Here is a 25,530-nt window from a genome sequence, read left to right on the forward strand (position 1 = left end):
ACACCCTTCACAAGGAGGGTAAGCCACAAACATTCATTGCCAAAGAAGCTGGCTGTTCACAGAGTGCTGTATCCAAGCATGTTAACAGAAAGTTGAGTGGAAGGAAAAAGTGTGGAAGAAAAAGATACACAACCAACCAAGAGAACCGCAGCCTTATGATTGTCCAGCAAAATCGATTCAAGAATTTGGGTGAACTTCACAAGGAATGGACTGAGGCTGGGGTCAAGGCATCAAGAGCCACCACACACAGACATGTCAAGGAATTGGGCTACAGTTGTCATATTCCTCTTGTTAAGCCACTCCTGAAACACAGACAACGTCAGAGGTGTCTTACCTGGGCTAAGGAGAAGAAGAACTGGACTGTTGCCCAGTGGTCCAAAGTCCTCTTTTCAGATGAGAGCAAGTTTTGTATTTCATTTGGAAACCAAGGTCCTAGAGTCTGGAGGAAGGGTGAAGAAGCTCATAGCCCAAGTTGCTTGAAGTCCAGTGTTAAGTTTCCACAGTCTGTGATGATTTGGGGTGCAATGTCATCTGCTGGTGTTGGTCCATTGTGTTTTTTGAAAACCAAAGTCACTGCACCCGTTTACCAAGAAATTTTAGAGCACTTCATGCAGAACCAAAGACTTAAACTACTTCAGTCTGTGTGCATTGAATTAATTTAATACACGAGTTTCACAATTTGAGTTGAATTACTGAAATAAATGAACTTTTCCACGACATTCTAATTTATTGAGATGCACCTGTATCCCTTTAATTCAATCAGTCGTGCAACAGTGGATACCATACCGATGTCTCAGAGGTCAAAGACAGCAGGTTCCAAAGTGTTTGGATAGTTTTCCTTCATCATGAATAGTAAGTGCCACCTTTACAACTGTCACGTCTGTAACTGCGTGTTTTCCACATTAATGTGAAAAGAACAAGGAATAAAAATTAAATATTACCTGTTCTCAGGAGTGCCACACCCTCTACATACTGTGGCTATTATATTTCTGGATTGTGCATTTAAATTTACAGATATTTCTATTTCTTCCGCTGTCTTTTGCAAATAATAATAATAACAAATAAATAAATCCTAACACACATATGTCAATGCATCATACAGATGCCTACATGATGTTTTGTATCCTTGTTAATTTCTTTTGATTAATAACTCTATGTAATTTGTTTTTCATTTATATACTTTGCTGTGTGCTTTTGTTTAGCTATTTTTCATTAATTTACAGTCTGCAGATAAACTGTACATACATTACCAATTCAAATGAATGTTGTTTATCATGCCAGAGTGAGAGTTCAACATCTGACAGATAAAAGTCTTGTTAAATTGGATGTAAAGATGCAGATCAGCGTTAGGACTTTTATTTTTTCATCTTCCTTACCGGATGTTGTATAGCGTCACATTGATGAAACAGTGTCGGTGAGGCGAGTTAAACGGAAGGGTACCCCGGTGGAGGGCATTACATGTAACTTCAAATTAATAAACTCCTCAAAAGTTTGTCATCATCTGATCGGAAATGTTTTCACTTTCAACTTCCCTACAGCCGCAGGTAACAAATGTTGTCTGGTCTGGACAGCTGGTTTCATAACTACTGTAGTGCACGCAGGCTAGTCGGTTAGCTAACACATACTCATAACTCACATTGCTTTATCACACATCTAAATCTCTATATTTGAGTGAATACTTCTTAAAAACAATGCTGAATGCATATAGGGTTCTTGGCATGTTATTGTTGGTGCTGACATTGGTTCATTCGTGTTCTGTATGACTTTTGATCACTGAGTTGTTGATGGGCATGTTTATAAAACTGCTGTTAAGTAACCGAGTTGGGAAACCTTCTCACGTCAGATTCATTTGCATTCACAAAAGACCATCAAACACTTCACAACAATACTCTATAAATATCTAATACATTTAAAAATATGTACAATGTACTCAAAGTCCGAGATATTCTTTTTTTCTTTTTTTTTTTTTTTTTTACTTGGAAATAATAAAATGTTTTATTATATTAAAAATTGTATTATCATTATTACATCAAATTATATTATTAGATTTTGTTATTTATTAAATAAACCACAAATATTTAAGATTCTGCACTAATTATTTTCTTTTTTTTATGCTGATAATAGGGGGACTTTTGAACTTCCCTGTATAGAATAATTTAATGTAATAGATGGCCCATATTGTGTATGTAAATAACATGCTAATGAAAGGCTGGGTTTTGCTGTTTGTCCCTCAGGTAACAGTCCAACTGAGTCACCTCATCAATGCCCTGCAATCTCTGAAGGGTTCATTGTGCAGCAGTACTTCAGTCAATCACAGAGACAACACGCCAGAACCAGATCTGAACCACACAGAGGTATTTGCATTTGTCATTACTTAAGTGTACATGTCCCATGCAATCAAATGTTTCATGGCAATGTGCCCAAATGCATATTATTACCTAAAACATGTGCAGTTCTTAAAATATTTTTTCCCTTCCTTGTAACTGTGCATCTGTGGATTTGTGCTGGAAAGCCGTTATGGAGCCTCGGGGACTTGAGTCTGACAGATCTAGGAGTGGCTCAGTTGGATGAGCTGGTGTACAGGCTTCTGCCCTGCGTTACTCAGCAGGAGTCGCCCTCACCACTGAAGACTGTGCCAAACATCTGGAGGACTTCCCACCTCTCCTCAAACTCCTTCTTTCACAACAAACATGGTGAGACATAAAATTATTTTCTACAGAATTCTGCTTTTCAAGTCCCCCTTAATTCATTTTAGATTAATACTAAATACAATGCTGTTTTTGTAACATTTAAAAAAAAAGTGTAATACTATTTCAGGCCTCATTGCTATGGCCTTAAATATCTGTAATGCCTGTAGTACAGTTTTTTACTTGCCCTGCCAACTTTTCACTGGTCCCACCACAAAAAAAATAAAAAATGTATTTAGTAGTATATATTTGTGTATGTGTCATGATTAATATTTATATTTTTTCATTAAATGTTACATTTTCTTTGCTTTTAATAACATTCAATCTAGACTGCAAGCTCACAATTTGAGTAAAATATGATTTCTTTTGCTGTAGCACAGTAAATTCAGTAACAGCATACTGGTGCAGGAAACATTGCCTGGGCGTACATGGGTTAAATGAATAGCTCACCAAACAAATAAAATTTTCTCATCATTTACTCACCCTCATACCATCCCAGATGTGTATGACTTACTTTCTTATGCTGAACATAAACAAAGATTTTTAGAAAAATATCTCTGCTCTTTAGGTCCATACAATGCAAGTGAATGGTGACCAAAAACACTGATGCTTCAGAAATCACATAAAGGCAGCATAAAAGTAATCCATATGAATCCAGTGGTTAAATTCATGTCTTCAGAAGCAAAATAATCAGTGTGGGTGAGAACCAGATAAATATTTAAGTCCTTTATTACTATAAATCTCCACTTTCATTTTCTTCCTTTTTTTCTTCCTTATTTTTGTTTTTGTTTTGACAATTTGCATTCTTAGTGCGTATCGCCACCTACTGGTCAGGGCTGATCTATGGTGGAGATTTATATTGAAAAAAGACTTATAGGAATAGTTCATCCAAAAATGCTAATTCTCTCATCATTTACTCACCCTCACGCCATCCCAGGTGTGTATGACTTTCTTCAGCAGAACACAAACAAAGATTTTTAGAAGAATATTTCAGCTCTGTAGGTCTATACAATGCAAGTGAATGGTGACTAGAATTTATTTTGTAGCTCAAAAAATCACATAAAGGAAACATAAAAGTAATCCATATGACTACAGTGTTTAAATCCATATCTACAGAAGCTATATGAAAGGTGTGGGTGAGAAACAGAACAATATTTTTAAGTCATTTTCTACTCTAAATCTCCACTTTAACAGTGAAACTTAACAGGCACCACATGTGACATTCAGATGTGAAAGTGGAGATTTAGAGTAAAAAAGACTTTTTTATCTGTTTCTCACCCACACCTATTATATTGCTTCTGTAGATATGGATTTAACCACTGGACTCATATGGATTACTTCTATGTTTCCTTTTTGATTTTTGGAGCTACAAAGGTCTGATCTCCATTCACTTGTATTGTATGGACCTACAGAGCTGACATATTCTTCTACAAATCTTAATTTGTGTTCTGCAGAAGAAAGTTATACACATCTGGGATGGCATGAGGGTGAGTAAATGATGAGAGACTTCATTTTTGGGTGAACTATCCCTTTATCTATTGATCTGTTTCCCACCCACACCTGTCATATCACTTCTGAAGATATGGATTAAACCACTGGAGTTGTTTGGATTAGTTTTATGCTGCCTTTATGTGCTTTCTGGAGTTTCAAAGGTCTGATCACCATTCACTTGCATTGTATGGACCTACAGAGCTGAGATATTCTTCTAAAAATCTTTGTGTTCTGCAGAAGAAAGAAAGTCATACATATCTGGTATGGCATGAGGGTGAGTAAATGATGAGAGAATTTTCTTTTTTTGGGTGAATTGTTCCTTTAATAGCTCTGCAACATTTTCATTTTGCATTATATATTGATAAATCAGTTTGTCACATATACATACATATATACAGTTGTGCTCAAAAGTTTGCATACCATGGCAGAAATTGTGAAATTTTGGCATTGATTTTGAAAATATGACTAATCATGCAAAAAAACTTTTATTTTATTTAAGGATGGATAGTGATCATATGAAGCCATTTATTATCACATAGTTGTTTGGCTCCTTTTTAAATCATAATGATGACAGAAATCACCCAAATGGCCCTGATCAAAAATTTACATACCCTTGAATGTTTGGCCTTGTTACAGACACACACAGGTTTAAATGGTAATTAAAGGTTAATTTCCCATACCTGTGGCTTTTTAAATTGCAATTAGTGTCTGTGTATAAATAGTCAATGAGTTTGTTAGCTCTCACGTGGATGCACTGAGCAGGCTAGATACTGAGCCATGGGGAGTGGAAAAGAACTGCCAAAAGACCTGCGTAACAAGGTAATGGAGCTTTATAAAGATGGAAAAGGATATAAAAAGATTTCCAAAGCCTTGAAAATGCCAGTCAGTACTGTTCAATCACTTATTAAGAAGTGGAAAATTCAAGGATCTCTTGATACCAAGCCAAGGTCAGGTAGACCAAGAAAGATATCAGCCACAACTGCCAGAAGAATTGTTCGGGATAAAAAGAAAAACCCACAGGTAACCTCAGGAGAAATACAGGCTGCTCTGGAAAAAGATGGTGTGGTTGTTTCAAGGAGCACAATACGACGATACTTGAACAAAAATTAGCTGCATGGACGAGTTGCCAGAAAGAAGCCTTTACTGTGCCAATGCCACAAAAAAGCCCGGTTACAATATGCCCGACAACACCTTGACATGCCTCACAGCTTCTGGCACACTGTAATATGGATTGACGAGACCAAAATAGAGCTTTATGGTCACAACCATAAGCACTATGTTTGGAGAGGGGTCAACAAGGCCTATAGTGAAAAGAATACCATCCCCACTGTGAAGCATGGTGGTGGCTCACTGATGTTTTGGGGGTGTGTGAGCTCCAAAGGCACGGAGAATCTTGTGAAAATTGATGGCAAGTTGAATGCAGCATGTTATAAGAAAATACTGACAGACAGTTTGCATTCTTCTGCACAAAAGCTGTGCATGGGGCGCACTTGGACTTTCCAGCATGACAAAGACCCTAAGCACAAGGCCAAGTTGACCCTCCAGTGGTTACAGCAGGAAAAAGGTGAAGGTTCTGGAGTGGCCATCACAGTCTCCTGACCTTAATATCATCAAGCCACTCTGGGGAGATCTCAAACGTGCGGTTCATGCAAGACAACCAAAGACTGCGTGACCTGGAGGCATTTTGCCAAGACGAATGGGCAGCTATACCACCTGCATGAATTTGGGGCCTCATAGACAACTATTACAAAAGACTGCATGCTGTCATTGATGCTAAAGGGGGCACAGTATTAAGAACTAAAGGTATGCAGACTTTTGAAAAGGGGTCATTTCATTTTTTTTTCTTTGTTGCCATGTGTTATGATTGTGCCATTCTGTTATAACCTACAGTTGAATATGAATCTCATAAGAAATAAAAGAAATGTGTTTTGCCTGCTCACTCATGTTTTCTTTAAAAATGGTACATTTATTACCAATTCTCCAAGGGTATGCAAACTTCTGAGCACAACTCTGTATAATATATATATATATATATATATATATATATATATATATATATATATATATATATATATATATATTTACATACACCTAACCAACTGTTTCCTTAATCTTTTACTCAGGGTTTTCAAGGATGGGTGGAGTTACTCATCTGTTCTCTAGACGGAACAAGTCGCCTCTCCAAATACTATGTACAGATCTCAAATATTTGCCATGTAAGGTGTACAGTTTTAATTATTCATTTGTCACACAGTAAACAGGCAGCTTCATTTGAAAAGTGTGATCTGTGTTTTGCAGCTAACATTATCAAGCTGTGATCTGTGTTTTCAGTTTTGGTCCCAAAGCGAGGCTTTAAAACTCTGAAGTCCAAAACGCGCCGTCTCCAGGGCGGCTATGAAAGTTCAGTGGAGCCTGAGGGATTCGCACCATCCTTTATGAAGGTCACCACCACAGCAATATAGTGCTCATCTGTGCTGTAGCATACTGTCAGTTGCCACAGACAATAATTCTGACTCGTCCCTAAAAACAAACAACATTTGTGTTTACAGACATTCAATTGTAACAGAAGGCAATGTGCAGGTCCTATTTTTGTTAATGTGCTATTATTAATTCTTCTGTAGAAAAATGTGTTGTTTGAGCTATAAAGTTGTCAATCATCCTTTCAGTTGTGGGAATATTGTTCCAGGCAGATGAAACCTTGTATGCATCAAGTGGTGTATCATGGTTGTCGTGTTACAGGGTTCCCGACTTCATCCATGAAGTCCCTTTTGGTCTTCAGAAAACGGCTGAAGATAAAAAACTTTCATGAGCACTTGACCATACAATCATAAAAAGAAGAATAAAAATATATATATACAGTACTGTGCAAAAGTTTTAGGCACTTGTGAAAAATGTTGCATAGTGAGGATGTCTTCAAAAATAACGCCATAAATAGTTTTCATTCATCAATTAACATCATACAAAGTCCAGTAAACATGTGGCCACCTTAGCCTTTAAGACAGCCCCAATTCTCCTAGGTACACCTGGACACAGTTTTTCTTGGTTGATGGCAGATAGGATGTTCCAAGCTTCTTGGAGAATACGCCACAGTTCTTCTATCTATTTAGGCTGTCTCAATTGCTTCTGTCTCTTTATGTAATCTCAGACTGACACGATGTTCAGTGGGGGGCTCTTAGGGGGCCATGACATCTGTTGCAGGGCTCCCTGTTCTTCTAATCTTTTCTATTTGAAAAAGTAATGTTTGGGAGTCTAAAATGTATTTTTCCTATTGACACATTAAAGCTGAAGATATAAATAACCATCTTAAGACAAATGTTTTTGTGAAACATCTTTTGCACAGTATTGTGTATATATATTTATTTATTAACCGTGTTGCACTCTAATCTGTCTTGGATAGTATTTTTCAGTTGAAACTGTAATGCAGCACTTTTCATACTACTGTCTCCTTTAGATGAATCGCTTATGTTGTATTATTCCTCTTTTGTTAGTCGCTTTGGATAAAAGTGTCTGCCAAATTAAGAAATTTAAATGTTTACCAGCTTTACATGGTGAGGAGTTAAAAATGTGTATATAGCAAACAATTTCTAAATGTTTTTATAAACTGATAAGTTAGTTGAAATTGCTTTCTGTGGTAATCGACAGCATTTCACAGATGATGTCAGTAGACCTTAACTTGTATGTTCAGTACATTATAATGTGCTTTTGTGTTTTTATGTTTTGTCAATTAGGGCTTACTCACACGAGACAAAGGGACAGAGGTTGAAACTTTGGACAAGATTCTTAAAAACAGGAACATTCCTGACGGTCAACATGAAGCTTTTAAGACTGGTTTTGCAGAAGGCTTTCTCAAAGCGCAGGCCCTAACACAGAGAACCCAAGGCAAGCTGTCCTAGATTAACAACAAATAATGAATTCAGCAAAAAAGATCCAGGTTTTCAGTGTATGACTACTGTCCTTCTTCCTTTGTTTCCTTTTTCATTGTTATATAAATATTAGAACTGTCGAAGTTAGCACGTTAACACGTGATTTGATTAAATATGATTAACTTTTTTTTTTTTTTTTTTTTTTTTTTAAATGGCTTTAAAACATTTATTTCTATATGTCATTGTAACAGTTTCATTCTTTTTTGTGTGATCTCAAAAACCTGATCAGAACCTTCAGATTCTATTTGGAATGGATCGGAGCCATAGCACAAGTGTCTCTCAAGTCAATTCAGAATGGCTTTTTTGGCATGACTGTAAACAATACAATATTGCCAAAGCTGAGAATGTATGTAAATGAACAAAATGTTAAAATCTCTGTCACACATAAATTATGGTTAATTTATTAATAGATTAAACCCAGATGGGACGTCTAGCAAAAGTTGAGTCATTTGAACTCTTTGTGTTTAAAGTTTAATCATCATAGAAGCTCAACTAGTGAAATATCACCCACGAGCGAAACACTGTCATTCATAGAAAGCAAAACACTAGCGGAGGCAGCGGCATCTCTACACATGGTTCCATCCATAAAGCAGGGGGAAAATTGTTTTAATATTTAGTCATTGCAGTTTTGAATTCACTGTTTAAGTTAGGAGTGTTGTTGCATAAATCTACATTACAAGCATCATCCATACAGATGACAAAACCAAATAACTGCATAGGTCAGTGTTTTTGTTTTCTTGGAACTGAATGAGTTAATGTAAACTACGAAAAAAAAATGTGATATTTTTTTTTTTTTTCTTCTCATCTGCAATAGAATCGTTAAGAAGGACACGACTGATTCTGTTGGTGCTTTTGCTGGTAGGCCTTTATGGACTCTCAAAAACACCTTTCTTATCAGGTAAAAGCTTGAATGGTTTTTGTTGTGTGTCAGTTCTTTGAATATACAATCAAAATCGGTAGTGAATGTTGCATGTTCTGTAGTGTAGTGGCTTGGAACTTGTTAGTGTGTTCGTCCTTTGCATTGAGGACTCCAGTGTCTTGGAGAATGCTCTGTGGAGTGCTGTGTGTGTGTGTTTGGAGTGTGAACTGTAATGTAACTATTCCGGACAGTGCGATTCCGAACCACATCAGGCCTGGACTCGGCAGTGGATCCTGTCCAGATGAAGAATGTCACCTTCGAGCATGTGAAGGGTGCGGAGGAGGCCAAGAACGAGTTGCAGGAGGTGGTGGAGTTTCTCCGCAACCCACAGAAGTTCACTGCTTTGGGAGGAAAACTGCCTAAAGGTAAGACCACACATTTACAGAAAGACTCCTTGTCAGAACTTTTTATGTAATACATTAAAGCTGAAGCGTGTTATTTCTGCAACACTAGCGCAACCAAACGGAATTGCAAAAAAAAAACATTGTTTTCAAACAGCTTTCCTGAATAGTCCCCCCATCTGCTGTTCATCGAACAAAAAGTTCACAGCATTGGCTGAGTTAATGTTGCTGTAGTCTTAAATTTTATAACTCCACCAAAAAATTGTTAACATTTTCGAGGAAATCAACCTTCAAATGGCTTACTTAGTTGTCTCTGCATATTAAGCTGGAATAGTATGCATTATTTTTAACATTAAAAGGTTACCCACTTTAGCTTTAAACCAAACCTACACTGACAACAGGGTTTCTTTTGCAGGAATTTTGTTGGTTGGGCCTCCAGGTACAGGCAAGACGCTGTTGGCCCGTGCGGTAGCGGGTGAGGCAGATGTGCCATTCTACTATGCATCTGGCTCTGAGTTTGATGAGATGTTTGTTGGGGTCGGTGCCAGTCGAATCAGAAACCTTTTCAGTGAGTACTTCGTGTCTTCTAGCTGCAGCCCTATGCTGGCATTTCTGTCGGTTTTGCCCATGCATGTTAGTAGCTTGCTAATAATTGATTACTTTCAGCTAATTACAGAAAGACTACATACACTTACCGAGCACTTTGAAGAACACGTGTACACCTACTTAATCATGCGGTTATCTAATCAGCCAATCGTGTGACAGCAGTGCATAAAATCATGCAGATACGGGTCTGGAGTTTCAGTTAATATTCACATCAACTATCAGAAAGGGGAAAAAATTTGATCTCAGTGATATCAACCATGGCATGCTTATTGGTGCCAGATGGGCTGGTTGAGTATTTCTGTAACTGCTGATCTCATGGGATTTTCTCACACAACAGTCTCTAGAATTTACTCAGAATGGGGCCAAAAACAAAAAACATCCAGTGAGCAGCAGTTCTGCAGACGGAAACACCTTGTTGACGAGAATGGCCAAACTGATCCAAGATGACAGGAAGGCTACAGTAACTCGGATAATCCCTCGGTACAATTGTTGTGAGCAGAATAGCATCTCAGAATGCACAACACGTCGAACCTTGAGGTGGATGGGCTACAACAGCAGAAGAACACGTTCGGCACTTTATTAGGAACATAGTCTTCGTAATAAAGTGCTTGGTGAGTGTATAGTAAGCAGCCTGCACACATAGTTATGTAATATTCCTCATTCATCCTCTAGGGGAGGCTAAAGCTAATGCTCCTTGTGTCATCTTCATTGATGAGCTGGACAGTGTGGGAGGAAAGAGGATTGAGTCTCCCATGCACCCCTATTCTAGACAGACTATTAATCAGCTTCTAGCTGAGATGGATGGGTGAGTCGTATTTAAGTCTAATAGCATTGCATTTTGTAAAATCTGTTGTTCATAGAAGAGTTGCCTTTACTGACTTTATTGTTTGATGTCTGCAGGTTTAAGCCAAATGAAGGTGTCATCATAATTGGTGCAACAAACTTCCCTGAAGCTTTAGATACGTATGTAAAAATGAACTACAGTACTTAGCAGCTGCTTAAATAATAGATTTTAAAAGACAATGAAAAGATAAAGGTATCTGGGTTTGTTGGTTAGACGTTCAGTCAGAAGATCTTAATTGTCTCTTGTTCCCTAGTGCTTTGATCCGGCCTGGCCGTTTTGATATGCAGGTCACCGTCCCCAGACCAGATGTGAAAGGCCGCACTGAAATCCTCAAGTGGTACCTCAAGAAAATAAAAGTAGACACGGGTGAGTGGGAGAGAGGAGAGAGTACATGTTATCAGATAGCATAAAAGTAATAGTAGAGTAAATAAATGTGTGCCAGCTCTCTAGATAAAAACAAATGTCATTTTGTTTGTCTTGTCTGTCCGTCCAGCTGTGGAGGCAGAGGTCATTGCCAGAGGAACAGTGGGGTTCTCTGGTGCCGAGCTCGAAAATCTTGTTAACCAGGCTGCGCTGAAGGCAGCCGTGGATGGTAAAGACATGGTGACCATGAAGGAGCTGGAGTTTGCTAAAGACAAAATACTGATGGGTAAGAGTCTTTCACTTTCTTTGCATGTTGAGAAGTGTAATAAAGTCTTCTTTAGAAAAATGTATAGACCTCAGAGCTAACAAAAGGATAATGATGTTCTCTTGGAAGGGTAGATACATTGAGAATGTTTATGAAGATAAAAGAATACCTTTTGCTTTCCATTCACTTTCATGCACAGGCCCAGAGCGCAGGAGTGCAGAGATCGATGATAAGAATAAAGAGATCACAGCATACCATGAGTCAGGCCATGCCATTATTGCATACTACACCAAAGACGCCATGCCTATAAATAAAGCCACCATAATGCCGAGAGGCCCTACTTTGGGACATGTGAGTAACTTTGGTTGCTTATTTTTTGTGTTGTGCCTTGGGGAAGCGAGCTAAAATAATTATATTTTATCATTATTCAGCTTTTTGACCAATATTTAAATTCTCAATATGTTTTCCCCTAATCAAAGGAACCATTATTTTGACAAAATAGCCATTGTAGCCAAGTAGATTAAAATGTTTAAAGCAAGAATAAAATAGTTTTGGTGAAGTATGTAATTTTTATTTATGTCAAAATACGTTTTCCTGTCCCAAATTAATGCTCATTGACAACTACACACACATCAACCATCAGAATAGGGAAAAATGTGATCACAATGATTTCGACCGTGGCATGATTGTTGGTGCCAGACGGGCTGGTTTGAGTATTTCTGTAACTGCTGATCTCCTGAGATTTTCATGTGCAACAGTCTTTAGAGTTTACGCAGAATGGTGCCAAAAACATCCAGTGAGCGGCATTTCTGCGGACGGAAATGCCTTGTTGATGAGAGAAGTCAACAGAGAATGGCCAGACTGGTTCGAGCTGACAGAAAGGCTACGGTAACACAGATAACCCCTCTGTACAATTATAGTGAGCAGAACCTTGAGGCAGATGGGCTACAACAGCAGAACACTACGTTGGGCACTTTATTAGGGCCATAGTTTTCCTAATAAAGTGCTCGGTGAGTGTATAAGCCATTCGTGGGTTTACCTCCCCAAAAAATATAAACACTGAGCATCCCAGGCACTATCAAAACATTGATGTTTACAGTTTGAGCAGCCTGCTCAGCTCCACCCATACCTTTCTAGCTCAACCTATAGTGTGAGTTTGGGTCGTGGCTACTTGTCGTAAGCTGTTCAGCTGAAAGAATATGAAGATCCATGGCAGATGTGTACAGAATAGAAATGTAGCTTCACCTACAGATGTTAAAACCAAAATTCAAAGACTTGCTAAAAGACACAGAGACAGAGAATGGAGTAAAAGCAGAGTGAACATTGGCATCCCATTTACAAGGTGGAGGACTTTGAGGGAATTATTTGGATTCAGTGGAGACGCTGAACTTGCCGAGTGGCTTCTCAACAGGTAAGCTACACTCAAGGTATTGCCACACAAGTTAGCTCATTACTGTTGAGCTCCAGATAAATTCGTAAGATACTTGGAATATGTATCTTTACACTTAGTATTTACCAGAAGAACCATCCTACTTCATGTGTTGCATCCCCCGCACCGCACACCAAGCTGGTGTTCAATCTGGCAATGTTATCGGAAGACCCGATTCTTCTGCCATGCTTTCTGTCTGGTGTGTATATGTTATAGCGGTCTTGTTCATTACGACGTTAAACATTTATCACCTATTTAGTATTGCCTATTTGTTTATATGGAATCAGAGTGCAAAAGACCGTGAAGAGGTGTTGGCAAAGGTTGCCAGTAGTAGCGTAGAAATTGCGTACTTCACCATTAAATTAGCACAAGAAAAATTTATATTTAAAAATGTCATTTATTTGATCCAATATAACAATACATAGTCAAAAGAAGTATTTATCTACAGGTATTGTTACAAAAAAATTCCTGGATTAAAGTTCATAAAACTATCTACCTCAAAAGATCTCATGTGTTTAGTTGAAAGTAAAACAAATGTGCCATCAAGATGAGAACTTGTTAGAGATCCAAGTTGCACCTTTATTTTAATGGAACATTTCAAGTGAGAGATGGTCTGCATTGATTTAACCCCGTTTTTTTTTTTTTTTTTTTTTTTTTTCTGTAGGTGTCCATGCTTCCAGAGAATGACCGCTGGAACGAGACTCGTGCTCAGCTGCTGGCCCAGATGGACATCAGTATGGGTGGCCGAGTGGCAGAGGAACTTATATTTGGCAGTGAGAATATCACCACTGGTAGGTTCCTGTAATGTTCGGTATTGCAATGCCATTCAAAATATTGTATATTTATTGTACTGTACCTGCTGAAAGGTGATATGAGTGTGTTGTAGAATGACCCGACTTTATTATGCAAATATCCTCTGCATGAATAGTAAAGAAGCCGTAAAGATATTATGTTTAATCTATGTAATGTTTTATTATCGCACAGGAGCATCAAGTGATTTTGACAGCGCCACAAAAATAGCCAAAATGATGGTGACCAGATTTGGCATGAGTGAAAAGGTTTGTCAAATTTGTCATCTTTTTGAACTGAAATATAGTTGTGCCCTCAGATATTCATCAGCTTTGCATGGATAGTTAATAAATTATCAGTAATTAATCAAAAGCTGCTTCTGCCTAAGCTTTATGGACCTTGTCATTTTTAGATGTGGTCAAAACAGTCTAAAATACTTATGTAATATTATGTATGTAATAGCCATGTTCAAAACCTAGTGAGCTGCCATTTTAATCCATTGTATGTGTGTTCTCAGTGTAAAGGCTGTTCCAGACAGTATGCTGTCCTCATCTCATGTTAGAGGATTATATTGTCAGCTTAGCAACATAATAACATTAAGCTATTTTGAAATCAGCTGTAATTGTCAACTCTTTCTTGTGCTTTGCTTGAGGAATGCTATTTGTGTAGCCGTGCAAGTGACAATTAAGGGAGTTGCTCCCTATGTAGTCTTTCAAATCAGTCACTTAAGAGTTTGCATGATGGTTAGAATACTGCCTATGTAAACCAGAAGATGGTTGCCTATATCTAGTGGTTTGGACCAGGGCTATTGTCTGAATAGGATTACTTAATAGTTGTTGTTTTTCTTTTGTCATAGTTGGGTGTCATGACATATGCTGACCTCACCAAGCAGAGTCCAGAAACACAGGCTGCCATTGAACAAGAAGTCAGGATACTTCTGAGGGTAAACTTTGGTCTACTCTGGCTATCCGCACTAGCCAAACCAGTCCTAAAACACTGACTATGTGCAGGACAGTATTAAAACCACATTATTTCATTTATGTGATGACATTACCATAGGATAATACACTGGCTTTCAAGGGGAATTCAAATAATCAAATTCAGATTTTTATTTGTATTATTAATTACACCCACAACCATTTTTCTTAGCTGATCTCTGTGTTTGAACTGGAGTCCCCTATGTATGCATTAATTTTCATTGCTTTAAATTGGTTAAATTCTCTAAAGATTTTGTCTTATATAATTTTGCTCTTGGTCTAGGATTCCTACGAGCGTGCAAAAGCACTCCTGAAGTCTCGTGCTAAAGAGCACAAAAACCTAGCTGAGGCTTTGCTGCGGTACGAGACATTGGACGCCAAAGATATCCAGTTGGTCTTGGAGGGAAAGACGATAAAAAGCAGATGAGAGCTCACCAGGACTTTTATGCAGTGGGGAAGAGGAATGGAGCCTTGAAAGACATGAATGTACATATGCAACCAAGAGCTTGGTAGGCCTACACTTTCCATTGATAATTGTATTGTTTTCTGAACCACTTCTCTGAAAATAGTTTGTTTTACACACTACAAGCTATAAAACAAGCTCCTTCATGGGATTTTTTTTTCAAAGAGGACATCGCAATCTATTCTTGCTTTAAATATTATTATTCTGCATCTGTTTCAGTGTTTCACTGAACCATTGACTGTAGGTGCTGCCTTATTTGTAGTAGAGCAGAGGCCAATTTTGAATAAATCGTAAAGCTGTAAGCAATGGTCCAGTCTATTAATCAGAAACAAATCACTGTTCACCTTGTTTAAGCCACAATTTTCTGAGCCAGGTTGAGTATACTGTATGTTTCATGGTGGCCTTTGAGAAATGTAAGGAAATGTATTTTTCACTGAGGGACTGTGGAATGTTTCAATGCACTCTGTTCCTGGAATATTAATGATTGTTAATTGCACATCATATTATCTGCTTGTAAACAATGCTGCTTCAGATTTCCTTTAGTCACATGAAACAATCAGATCTCAACCCTAGTATATTATCAGATAAACAATGTATCATTCTGAAGATGTCTCCCAGTTTGGACTCCCAATGACCAAATAACTCATTCTGTAATTTGTGCTCTATTTCTGCACCTTCAGTCTCATGACCTAAACAGGAATGTTTATACACCTGGATTGTAATACGAATCATGTTAGATTCACGTTATAAATCCTGTTTCCTAGACGGAGATTATGCGTGCTCCCATGTTGAAGTGTTGTAGTGTAAAGTCCTCAACTAGTTAGTCCAAGGCTTGAGCTCTGTGCTTGGACCCCGCTTTAAAAGCAGTTATAATTAATTGTACATAACAGCGCTCATTTGAATGAGTATCTGGAAAATTAAGTCAAATGAGGCAGTTTGGATTAAATGCTTCCTTTTTTTCCATCTATTCAAACTTACTGTTACAAAAGTAACACAGAAAAATTACTTCACACAGTGGAAAATGTTTTTCCAAAACATGCACATGCATCTTTCTAAACCCTCTGTTAGGTTTACATCCCAATTGGTTTTATTCAGCTTTATTCAACGTATATATTCATGTACAGCAGCTCTACATCTGTGAGTGTACTTAGCCTCATGTATGTTTGCCTTTTACCCAAGCTCGTTTTAGGTGTGTATATACAGTATATATTTATAATCAATAAACTTAAACAAGGACACTGTATATAGATGTGCATAGATTGAATTTAGTCTTAGAGTTTTGCCTGGTTTGTAACTTGAAATGCTTTTTCTTTTGATGCTGTTGCACATTTAATAGTGAATGGGTTGAAATGAGCTGAAGTGAATAAAAAACATCTAAATGTATACCTCAGACTTGGCATAATTGATTATTTTCATTTATTGTGACACAGCCCTCTGCATTGGAGGAACATTATTATCATCAAATACAACCAAACAAACAGAAACAAGTTTAACAACTATATACAATGACCCAAAAAGGTATTTGGACACTTTAAGACACACAAGGCATGAATGTCATTGCATTAGATTAAATAATCAAATCAAGTAGCATTTACTTGAAAAGGCAGCACAAGCACAGTTTCAACCAAAACCTTTCACAAAAAGAAGTTTGTCAGGTTTCAAATTGTAAAGCAATTTTAAATTAAATCAAAGTATTTGCACTCAACTTAGTGAAACATGTCAATTGTTAATGGCTTGCACTATACCTGTGAACTTTGCTAGGGCACCTGTTCAAACTTGAGTGCAAGTAAAAATGACACTGGGACCAGTTGGATAGGGTCTCATGTACACTAGAATTTTTTAAAACACTCTCCATTACCATTTACTTTGAAAAACAGTGACATTAGGAAACAGAAAACAGGGTTTTCAAACTAAGACGGAATAGTGTGGATGTGGTTTAGAAAAGTGAATTTTGTTTTGAAAAAAAGCCTAGCATAATTTGTTTGTAGATGCCACTTGGGTTTGATATGTTGTTTCTGATGCAATGAAATTCATGCATTTTTAAGTGTGACTACTTTTTAAGCCACTTTATATAATTGGCTTACCCCTTAATCTCTTAATGTTTATTTTTTTTTTTTATATCAAGTAAAATGTTTAGTTTTAAAAAGAATAATTGAACTGTAGAGTACATGTATTTCAGAAAGAACACAAATTTGATATTTGAATTCAGTGCTGCGACAACTTATGGCAAAATCCAAAGAAAGTGAGAAAAACTGGAAGAAAAGCAATGCCATGAAGTAGTCCAAACGTAATGACCAGAAAAACGATGGTGAAGAGTGTTCTGAATATGTAGCTTGTTGAAGCTGAAAGCACCACCACACCCACGATTGTAGACAAGGCTCCTTGAAGTATGGGATAGCCCAGGTGTGTCAGCGCCTCCACTACTCTCTCGTTCGCATCAGACTTGGCACTGGATACAAACGTGTAAGAGATATGAGCAGAGAAATCCACGGAGAAGCCAATGCAAATGACCAGGTTTATCATGGAGATGGAATCAAGGTTAATGTTTAGCAGTGCCATGAAGCCGGTAACTCCCAAAATGACTGAAGCGATGGCAAAAGCCACCCACAAGGCACAAAGAGGATTGGGAATTAACACAAGAGCAATGACCAGCATTACTGCGGTTGCAACACTCATGGTCTGAACAGTGATATGTCCAATCACAGTATATTGATCGTAGTATATGAATGCTGGATGGTAGACCAACAGTGGATACGGGCAGTTCTCTGCTGTCTTTCGTAATGAATTCAGCATGATCTTCTCAGAGGAGATAGTAAATGTCTGAAGAAACAGACGTGAAGCGGTTATGTCATTATTGGTTATCTTGACATCTTGTCTGAGCATTGGATTGTGGTCCAGAAATGGATACAAATTAGTTTTAAATGCAGTCTCTGAGCTGATTTCATTATGATTTTCCACTGCATACTTTTCGAAAGAATGAAGCCAAGATATTGACAAGTTCTTGACAAAATCCAGCTCTTGAAACTGTATGATACAAGACTCAAGTTGATTGCGTTCACTTTCCTCCCAATACGGAAATGTGCTGTTCACTGCTACCATTACATTTGGACCATAATAATCAAAGTATGTCTTTTCAGCCTCATAGTATTGGACAATGTATGACTCATCAAGTGCAAGGTTCTTGAGATTAATGCCCTCCTTTAGTTTCAGGCACCCATAAACACTAATCGCAATGTATATGAGGTATATAAAAAATATTAAAGCTTTAGTCCAAACTCTTGTCACAAATGGTCCATAGTACTTCCTGAAGAACAGCGTCATCGGGAGCTCTTTCTCAGTCCCTGTGTTATGATTGTAAGCTCCTCCAACACAGCAGACGGCGTACCCTTTAGACTGTCCTGGTGGACAATCCTCCGGGACTTTCATGCAAGTCAACCAGTGTCTGTTTTCCCCCTCCCTTCTACCATTTAGAGCCAGACATGCTCCAAAGAAAGTGATGTTATAGAGATAGCAGAAGAAAACGGCTGTGCCAGCATAGAGACAGAAAGACTGTACAGAGCCAAAGGGGTTGCTGTAGCTGAGGTAGAAGGCTAGCACGTCCGTCAGGGTGGTGATGGTGATGGAAATAGCTGCCTCCCTGTAGGTTTCGGCCATGCGATCTGGCACTGTGTCTTGAACATTAGTCCGTTGCCAGCTGGAGATCATGATAAACATGTCATCAATGCCAATCCCTGAAAAAGAAGATTCAGATTTTTCATTTCTTGGAGTAGTTCTGTAGGGGGCAAGTCAGTACAAAAGACCAAACTAAATAGAGTGCAACAGTCAGGTTCCTGAAGTAAAATTCCACTTTTATTTTCTCCATAGATTAAGTGATTTTTATCACTAACTTTAAAGACAGACCTGCTCTGAGCTCAGAGGTTGTTAATTGATGGTACAGTATATACTTCTGTTCAAGCCATCTGTCCACATTATATCAACTTCAAAAAAATGATTTTTATATATATATATATATATATATATATATATAAAAATGTTTAAAAGTAGAATTCCTGTTGAAGAACTACACTACCCATGATCCTGAAGAGAAAAGATCCACCAATCAGAGAATCGGTGCGGACCGCCCACTTCATTACACACTGTGAATGACGCAATTGAGTCTCTCTACACCTTCAATCTACTTATATATTTGTATATATCTGAATATTTGCCATAAAATTAAAATATATTGTTTCTATACATATAATCAACAACTTTAAATCAACATTTTTATGTCTTCCCATCAGTTTTAATTCAATTACATTATTCACAATGCTTCATGGGATTATTCCCTTATTAAAGACATTAGGTACACAGTCTCGTACCTTCGTCTTTTAGTCTGAATTTCAAATACTTTGTTTCAAATCAAAGCCTGCAATCATGTGATTCATCTTCGAGCTAGCTGACTTGGTTCATGGCTTAGGATGCTTTTATGAAGGGTTTTATGAAATCCCTATGGAAAAAAATGAAAGGGAAAAACACTTCCTGAACCAAGACAGCTGAAAAAGTGGATGGGCACTGTTGCGCTCTATTACAGTTGAAGTCAGAAGTTTACATACACCTTAGACAAATACATTTAAACTCAGTTTTTCACAGTTCCTGACATTTAATCATAGAAAACATTCCCTGTCTTAGGTCAGTTAGGATCACTATTTTAAGAATGTGAAATGTAAGAATAATAGTTAAGAGAATTATTTCTTTCAGCTTTTATTTCATCACATTCCCAGTGGGTCAGAAGTTTACATACACTTTGTTAGTATTTTGTAGTATTGCCTTTAAATGGTTTAAATTGGGTCATACGTTGTGGGTAGCCTTCCACAAGCACAAGCTGCTGGAATTTTGGCCCATTCCTCCAGACAAAACTGGAGTAACTGAGTCAGGTTTGTAGGCCTCCTTGCTTGCACATGCTTTTTCAATTCTGCCCACAAATTGTCTATTGGATTGAGGTCAGAGCTTTGTGATGTCCACTCCAATATCTTGACTTTGTTGTCCTTAAGCCATTTTGCCATGGCAAGGCTTTGTGATGGCCACTCCAATACCTTGACTTTGTTGTCCTTAAGCCATTTTGCTTGGGGTCATTGTCCATTTGCAAGACCCATTTGCGACTGAGCTTTAACTTCCTGGCTGATGTTTTGAGATGTTGCTTCAATATATCCACATAATTTTCCTTCCTCATGATGCCATCGATTTTGTGAAGTGCACCAGTCCGTCCTGCAGCAAAGCACCCCCACAACATGATGCTACAACCCCCATGGTTCACGGTTGGGATGGTATTCTTCGGCTTGCAAGCCTCACTCTTTTTCCTCCAAATATATTGATGGTAATTATGGCCAAACAGTAACATTTTTGTTTCATCAGACCAGAGGACATTTCTCCAAAAAGATCTTTGTCCCCATGTGCACTTGCAAACTGTAGTCTGGCTTTTTTATGGTGATTTTGGAGCAGTAAATTCTTCTTGCTGAGCAGGCTTTCAGGCTATGCCGATATAGATACTTGTCTTCCTGATCCTCCAGCATCTTCACAAGGTCCTCTGCTGTTGTTCTTGGATTGATTTGCATTTTTCACACCAAACTATGTTCATCTCTAGGAGACAGAGCAAGATGTCTCCTTCCTGAGCAGGATGATGGCTGCCTGGCCCCATGGTGTTTATACTTGCGCACTATTGTTTGTACAGATGAACGTGATACCTTCGGACGCTTTGAAATTGTTCCCAAGGATGAACCAGACTTGAGGAGGCCCACAATTTTTTTCTGAGTTCTTGGCTGATTTCTTTTGATTTCCCCATGACGTCAAGCAAAGGGGCACCGAGTTTGAAGGTAGGCCTTAAAATACATCCACAGGTACACCTCCAATTCAGTACCCCTCCTATCAGAAGCTAATTGTCTAAAGGTTTGACATCATTTTCTGGAAATTTACAAGCTACTTAAAGGCACAGTTAACTTAGTGTATGTAAACTTCTGACCCACTGAAAATGTGATATAGTCAATTAAAAGTGAAACAATCTGTCTGTAAACAATTGTTGGAAAAATTACTCGTGTAATGCACAAAGTAGATGTCCTAAACGACTTGCCAAAACTATAGTTTGTTAATATAAAATCTGTGGAGTGGTTAAAAAATGAGTTTTAATGAACCTAAGTGTATGTAAACGTCTGACCTCAACTGTACGTCATTCTCGGGAAACATTTGTGTCCATCAGGACTGTTGGGATTTTGTTTTTTTAATCATTTAGTATTATTTTTCTTAACATTATCAGTACTGCTGAAGTTTAAGAAATCATATTATCCCAACACAGGCTCAAAGCACTAGGGCTGTAACAGCCATAGACATTAGTTGACCACCAAAAGTGACACTTCCTCCCCAATATTCAGATTAGTAGCCATCTCGGTATGAAAATATGTGTTTTACTGTCTGGCCCAAAAAAATTTCACCATTTGGATTTAAATAATGGTTATGATCTGGGGTTGCTTCATTTGGTCAAGTCTTGGCTCAGCAATGTTATGTGGCAATTCATGTGTGAAAAGGATTCCTCATGCTCACTGAACCACTCTTTCACAATTTCAACCCAAGAAATCTTGGCATTTACATCCTGGAATAAGCCTGTGCAGTCAGGGAAGAAAAAATCCAATGATGGGATAACCCGGTCATCCAGTACATTCAGGTAGTCAGCTGACTTCATTTTATTGCAGCACAACGTTGCTGAGCCTAAACTTGACCAATTGAAGCAACCCCAGGTCATAACCATTATTTAAATTCAAATGGCAACTTTTTTTTTTTTTTTTTTTTTTTGGCCAGGCAGTGTATAACCCAAAAGTGCTACATTATTTCAGTATGTTTGTACTTTGTGCCAAGAAAAATATTCAGTAAAAAACACATAACTTTAATTTTATCCCACACTTAAAACCTTAATAAGTTGACTTTACTCAATTTGATTAAATCATTCCCTCAGTTGAATTGAGTATTGGCATCTCCAAAACTTGTATGATTAAGTTAACTTGGTGTTCATATAGAATGAACTTAACTTTTAAGTTAAGTCTACTTACATCTAGTTACCTTAACTCAGATTTGTTATTTAAATATTGTTGTTTCTACTTAATAATTTTAGTTAACAAATTTAGATGAACAGCTCAAATTCGAATGATTTTAACAGTTTCTAGGTAAATCATTATATAAACTTAATTCTCCACTGAAATGCATATATACCTGTACTTCAGTTGCGCATGCACAAGGTGAGCTGAAATAGAGTTAACAGGGGACTTGACCAAAGGAGACACACAGATTACCCTAATGGTGCCATCACACAAAACAACTATTTGCAACAAATACTACACACAGCTAAAACCTCTTTGAATTCTTAATAAATTTTTAAATGCCCCCATATGTTCCCTTTGACAGGAAAAATAATTAAACAATTCAAGCGCAAGGGATTATAGGTATTCCGCATAGCCTCATTTTTTTTTTTTTAACTCAGTCGTTTGAGTTATTAAAATTAAAATCTTAAGACTATAGATTTTTAAGATGAATAAGTTCAAGGAACATAGATATTTGAGTTATGAGCCCAAAACTTGAGATTTCAAATAATGTTTAATTAAGACATCTTGATCCGTTTCAACCATCTGCTAAAAAAGACTTGACGACACTCCTAATAAAATCTGTTTAAATCTATCAAATAATGTGACCAAGGTCAGTATCCTGTTAATTATATCAGCAGGAAGTCTTGGTAACACAAATGGGGCTCAGTTAAGTTTCTCAAAGAGGACTTAATTAACATTTTAGAGTAGATATAGTATCTTACCTAAAATAAGGAATGGAGAGGATGCCACAGTAATAACAAATGGCACGTTCATGAGTAATAGCAACCCAAAGCTGGACATCACTGCTTGTGCAGTGGCAAATACCCCTAAAGAAGCCAGCCACACTTTATTCCTCACATTGTCAAGCCTGTTGGGTGAAGGAAACAAATATCAGATATGCAATCACAGAATAAATCTTTTTTTTTTTTTTTTTCCTCCAACTTTATAATACTCCTCTCAATGCTTTTTATTCTAAAGTACAAACCTCATGCAAGAAATTATTGAAAATGAGATGGCAAGGAAATAGGTGATTGCAAAAAGCTGAGTGACAGATGTGGTACTCTTCTCAAATTCCTGTTGCCTTGACATAGAGGTGAAATAGGATACCTGAGAACAAAAGCCAAATTATCCTTAATACCTTTTAATTACCAACAGTCATGTAAATGTGAGAATCATTAAATAACATTACAGCATGCATGAGGTTAATAATAGCCCATTCATTCCAAATTTATTTAGAAACTAATGAGTTGTGCCTAATATTTAGTAACAAAAACATTTGGATCCTACTTACTTCTGTGAGGGAGCTTGTAATATTAGAGAGCAAGTTAACAAACTCCTGAAGCCAAATGTCTCCTGTATTGTTGTTCTCTTGCAAATAAAAGAAAAGTCGCATTGCCTTTGCACTTTCAACAACTCCATTGTCATCTACCTCCACCTCACTAATGTCATTTCCAAAGTGGATACAGTTGGATTCTGACTGACAATACAAAGGGAACGTTATGTTGACCAATTGAATGTTGCTCGCATTGTAATTTAAGACATCAAGCAATACGTTGGGATAACATGTTCCATTCACCGTAGCGCAAATATCCGAGTATCCAAACTGCTTTGCGCTATGATTTGCGGTGATTCCTCTGACTTCTCCATCTATGCGCAGTATCTCATCTAATGCTCCAACACTCAGTACGTTTGTCTGACAGGAAAATATCAAAGATGCAAAGACTCCATCAGTGTTCAATCGTAGAACTGAAAATTGTGTGTCAATCTGGGGGAAAGTTTCTTGAAAGAAACGTCTCTCCACTTTGGCGCGTCCGTTTTTCGGTGTGAACTGCTCCACTATGTCATTGGACTTCAGGTCGTGCAAAAATAAAAATCCTCCTCCGAGACCTGCGGACACCGCCAGCGGCAGAGTGACGAACCACCACGGATGAAGTCCAACGAATTTACCGATATTTTCCAAACACATCCGGATGGGCTTTTCGATGCAGTCTGTGATGCAGGACACCATGATGACTGCAAAGATGAGAACTGATCTACTCACTTGTGCTCTCCAACCATCACTGACGCTATATGAGCCTCATTTGAATAATTACAAACTATTCATTTCTTATTGTGAGTACATTTGCATAGCCTCCTTTTGGGGAGGAGCTTGCATATTATTTTGATCAATAATAATAATAATATAAAATAGAAAGCAGATGAATTTGAAAGAAAAAAAACCCCATGCATATTTTGAAAACATTTGCACCAAACTGACATTGTACCAAACTTATTTCTACATAGATTTACACTATAACTTATTGAGAAGATGCTCTTCAAATTGGAATACTAAAACATTTGTTTTTCTTAAGTCCATTGGAATTGTCTTAAGTTTTTGATAAAACTGTCATTTGTGGTCATTGGCAAGAGATATCAGGTAGTAGTATGTCAGGTGGTATGTTTTTGTTTTTATTTATATATTACTATGTCTTCTACCAAGCATTGTATTGTATGTTATGTTTTCTACCACTGTATCGTAAGTAATTACCCTTTGGGGACAATATAGTTAAAGCTGAATGATGATATAACAAGGACATGAAGAATATCAAAAGAGCATGCATATTGTTGCAGGGCTCGCTAACAGTAGAACAAGAACACATTGCTAACACAAAGGATCTCTTCAGGCTTTGTCTTTTGTAATCTTGATAACTAATTAGGGGATTCCCCTCTGCTAGAATTACCTTTCAAACTCATAATCAAATGGCTGAGGTTCTTTAAAGGAAGCAATTTTCTGAAGCAGTGACCCCAGTACCTCCTGTATATTTGGAGGCAATTATCCTTTCCAGTGAAAGAACAATGGACCTCTGAACTAGCAAACAATGAAAAACACATTCTAGGTCATCTAGAGACATGCTGTATAGTAGGTTTTCCTTTGTGCTGATTATCTTCTTAGTCTTCTCAGTATTCCTCTGAAGGATGTAAGGATGTACCAGATGTAAAAGTTTAGAATCGGCCATATTAGTGATGAGGTCACGTGACGCCATGCAAGAAGCAGACGTGTGAGTGACGAGCTCTGCGCACTTTGCTAAATTTGTAATTATTTTCATGTTATATTCTGGTGAAATTTGATACACCCAGTTACACATTTGCTCTTTGATGCAAACTATGGCAAAGAAGTCAAAATCCTGGGGCTCTGGAGACATTAAAAGACACTTACGTGTTCAGGATGAAAGCCCCGACAGGCCTACAGACCGGGGACTCGATTTGGATGGCGCAGCGGGAGAGGTGATCCAGCGTCAGTTGTCCAACATGTCGGTGATGTTGACGAAAATTCTTGCTGACTTGGAG

General features: G+C 37.7%; 2 protein-coding genes across 2 annotated transcripts; one reads left to right on the top strand and one right to left on the bottom strand.

Moving 5' to 3' along the window:
• Positions 1–1,395: 1,395 nt before the first annotated feature.
• LOC127441479 (ATP-dependent zinc metalloprotease YME1L1-like) lies at positions 1,396–16,487 on the top strand. The gene is made up of 18 exons (XM_051698973.1): positions 1,396–1,544; positions 2,235–2,354; positions 2,513–2,693; positions 6,302–6,394; positions 6,510–6,619; positions 7,907–8,057; positions 8,916–8,999; positions 9,212–9,385; positions 9,777–9,929; positions 10,640–10,772; positions 10,868–10,930; positions 11,065–11,177; positions 11,305–11,460; positions 11,639–11,790; positions 13,533–13,659; positions 13,853–13,926; positions 14,514–14,600; positions 14,918–16,487. Exons 1-18 carry the CDS (start codon positions 1,512–1,514, stop codon positions 15,059–15,061), a joined length of 2,148 nt encoding a protein of 715 aa, XP_051554933.1. The 5' UTR covers positions 1,396–1,511; the 3' UTR covers positions 15,062–16,487.
• Positions 16,488–17,302: 815 nt separating this feature from the next.
• On the bottom strand, positions 17,303–24,211 carry LOC127441477 (patched domain-containing protein 3-like). Its single transcript, XM_051698971.1, has 4 exons — positions 23,495–24,211; positions 23,189–23,310; positions 22,926–23,071; positions 17,303–18,828 (listed from the first exon to the last, which is right to left on the bottom strand). The coding sequence occupies exons 1-4, from the start codon at positions 24,209–24,211 to the stop codon at positions 17,303–17,305; spliced, it is 2,511 nt and encodes an 836-aa protein (XP_051554931.1).
• Between the last annotated feature and the right edge of the window lie 1,319 nt (positions 24,212–25,530).

Source organism: Myxocyprinus asiaticus, chromosome 5 (genome assembly GCF_019703515.2).
Source record: "Myxocyprinus asiaticus isolate MX2 ecotype Aquarium Trade chromosome 5, UBuf_Myxa_2, whole genome shotgun sequence".
NCBI lineage: Eukaryota > Metazoa > Chordata > Actinopteri > Cypriniformes > Catostomidae > Myxocyprinus > Myxocyprinus asiaticus.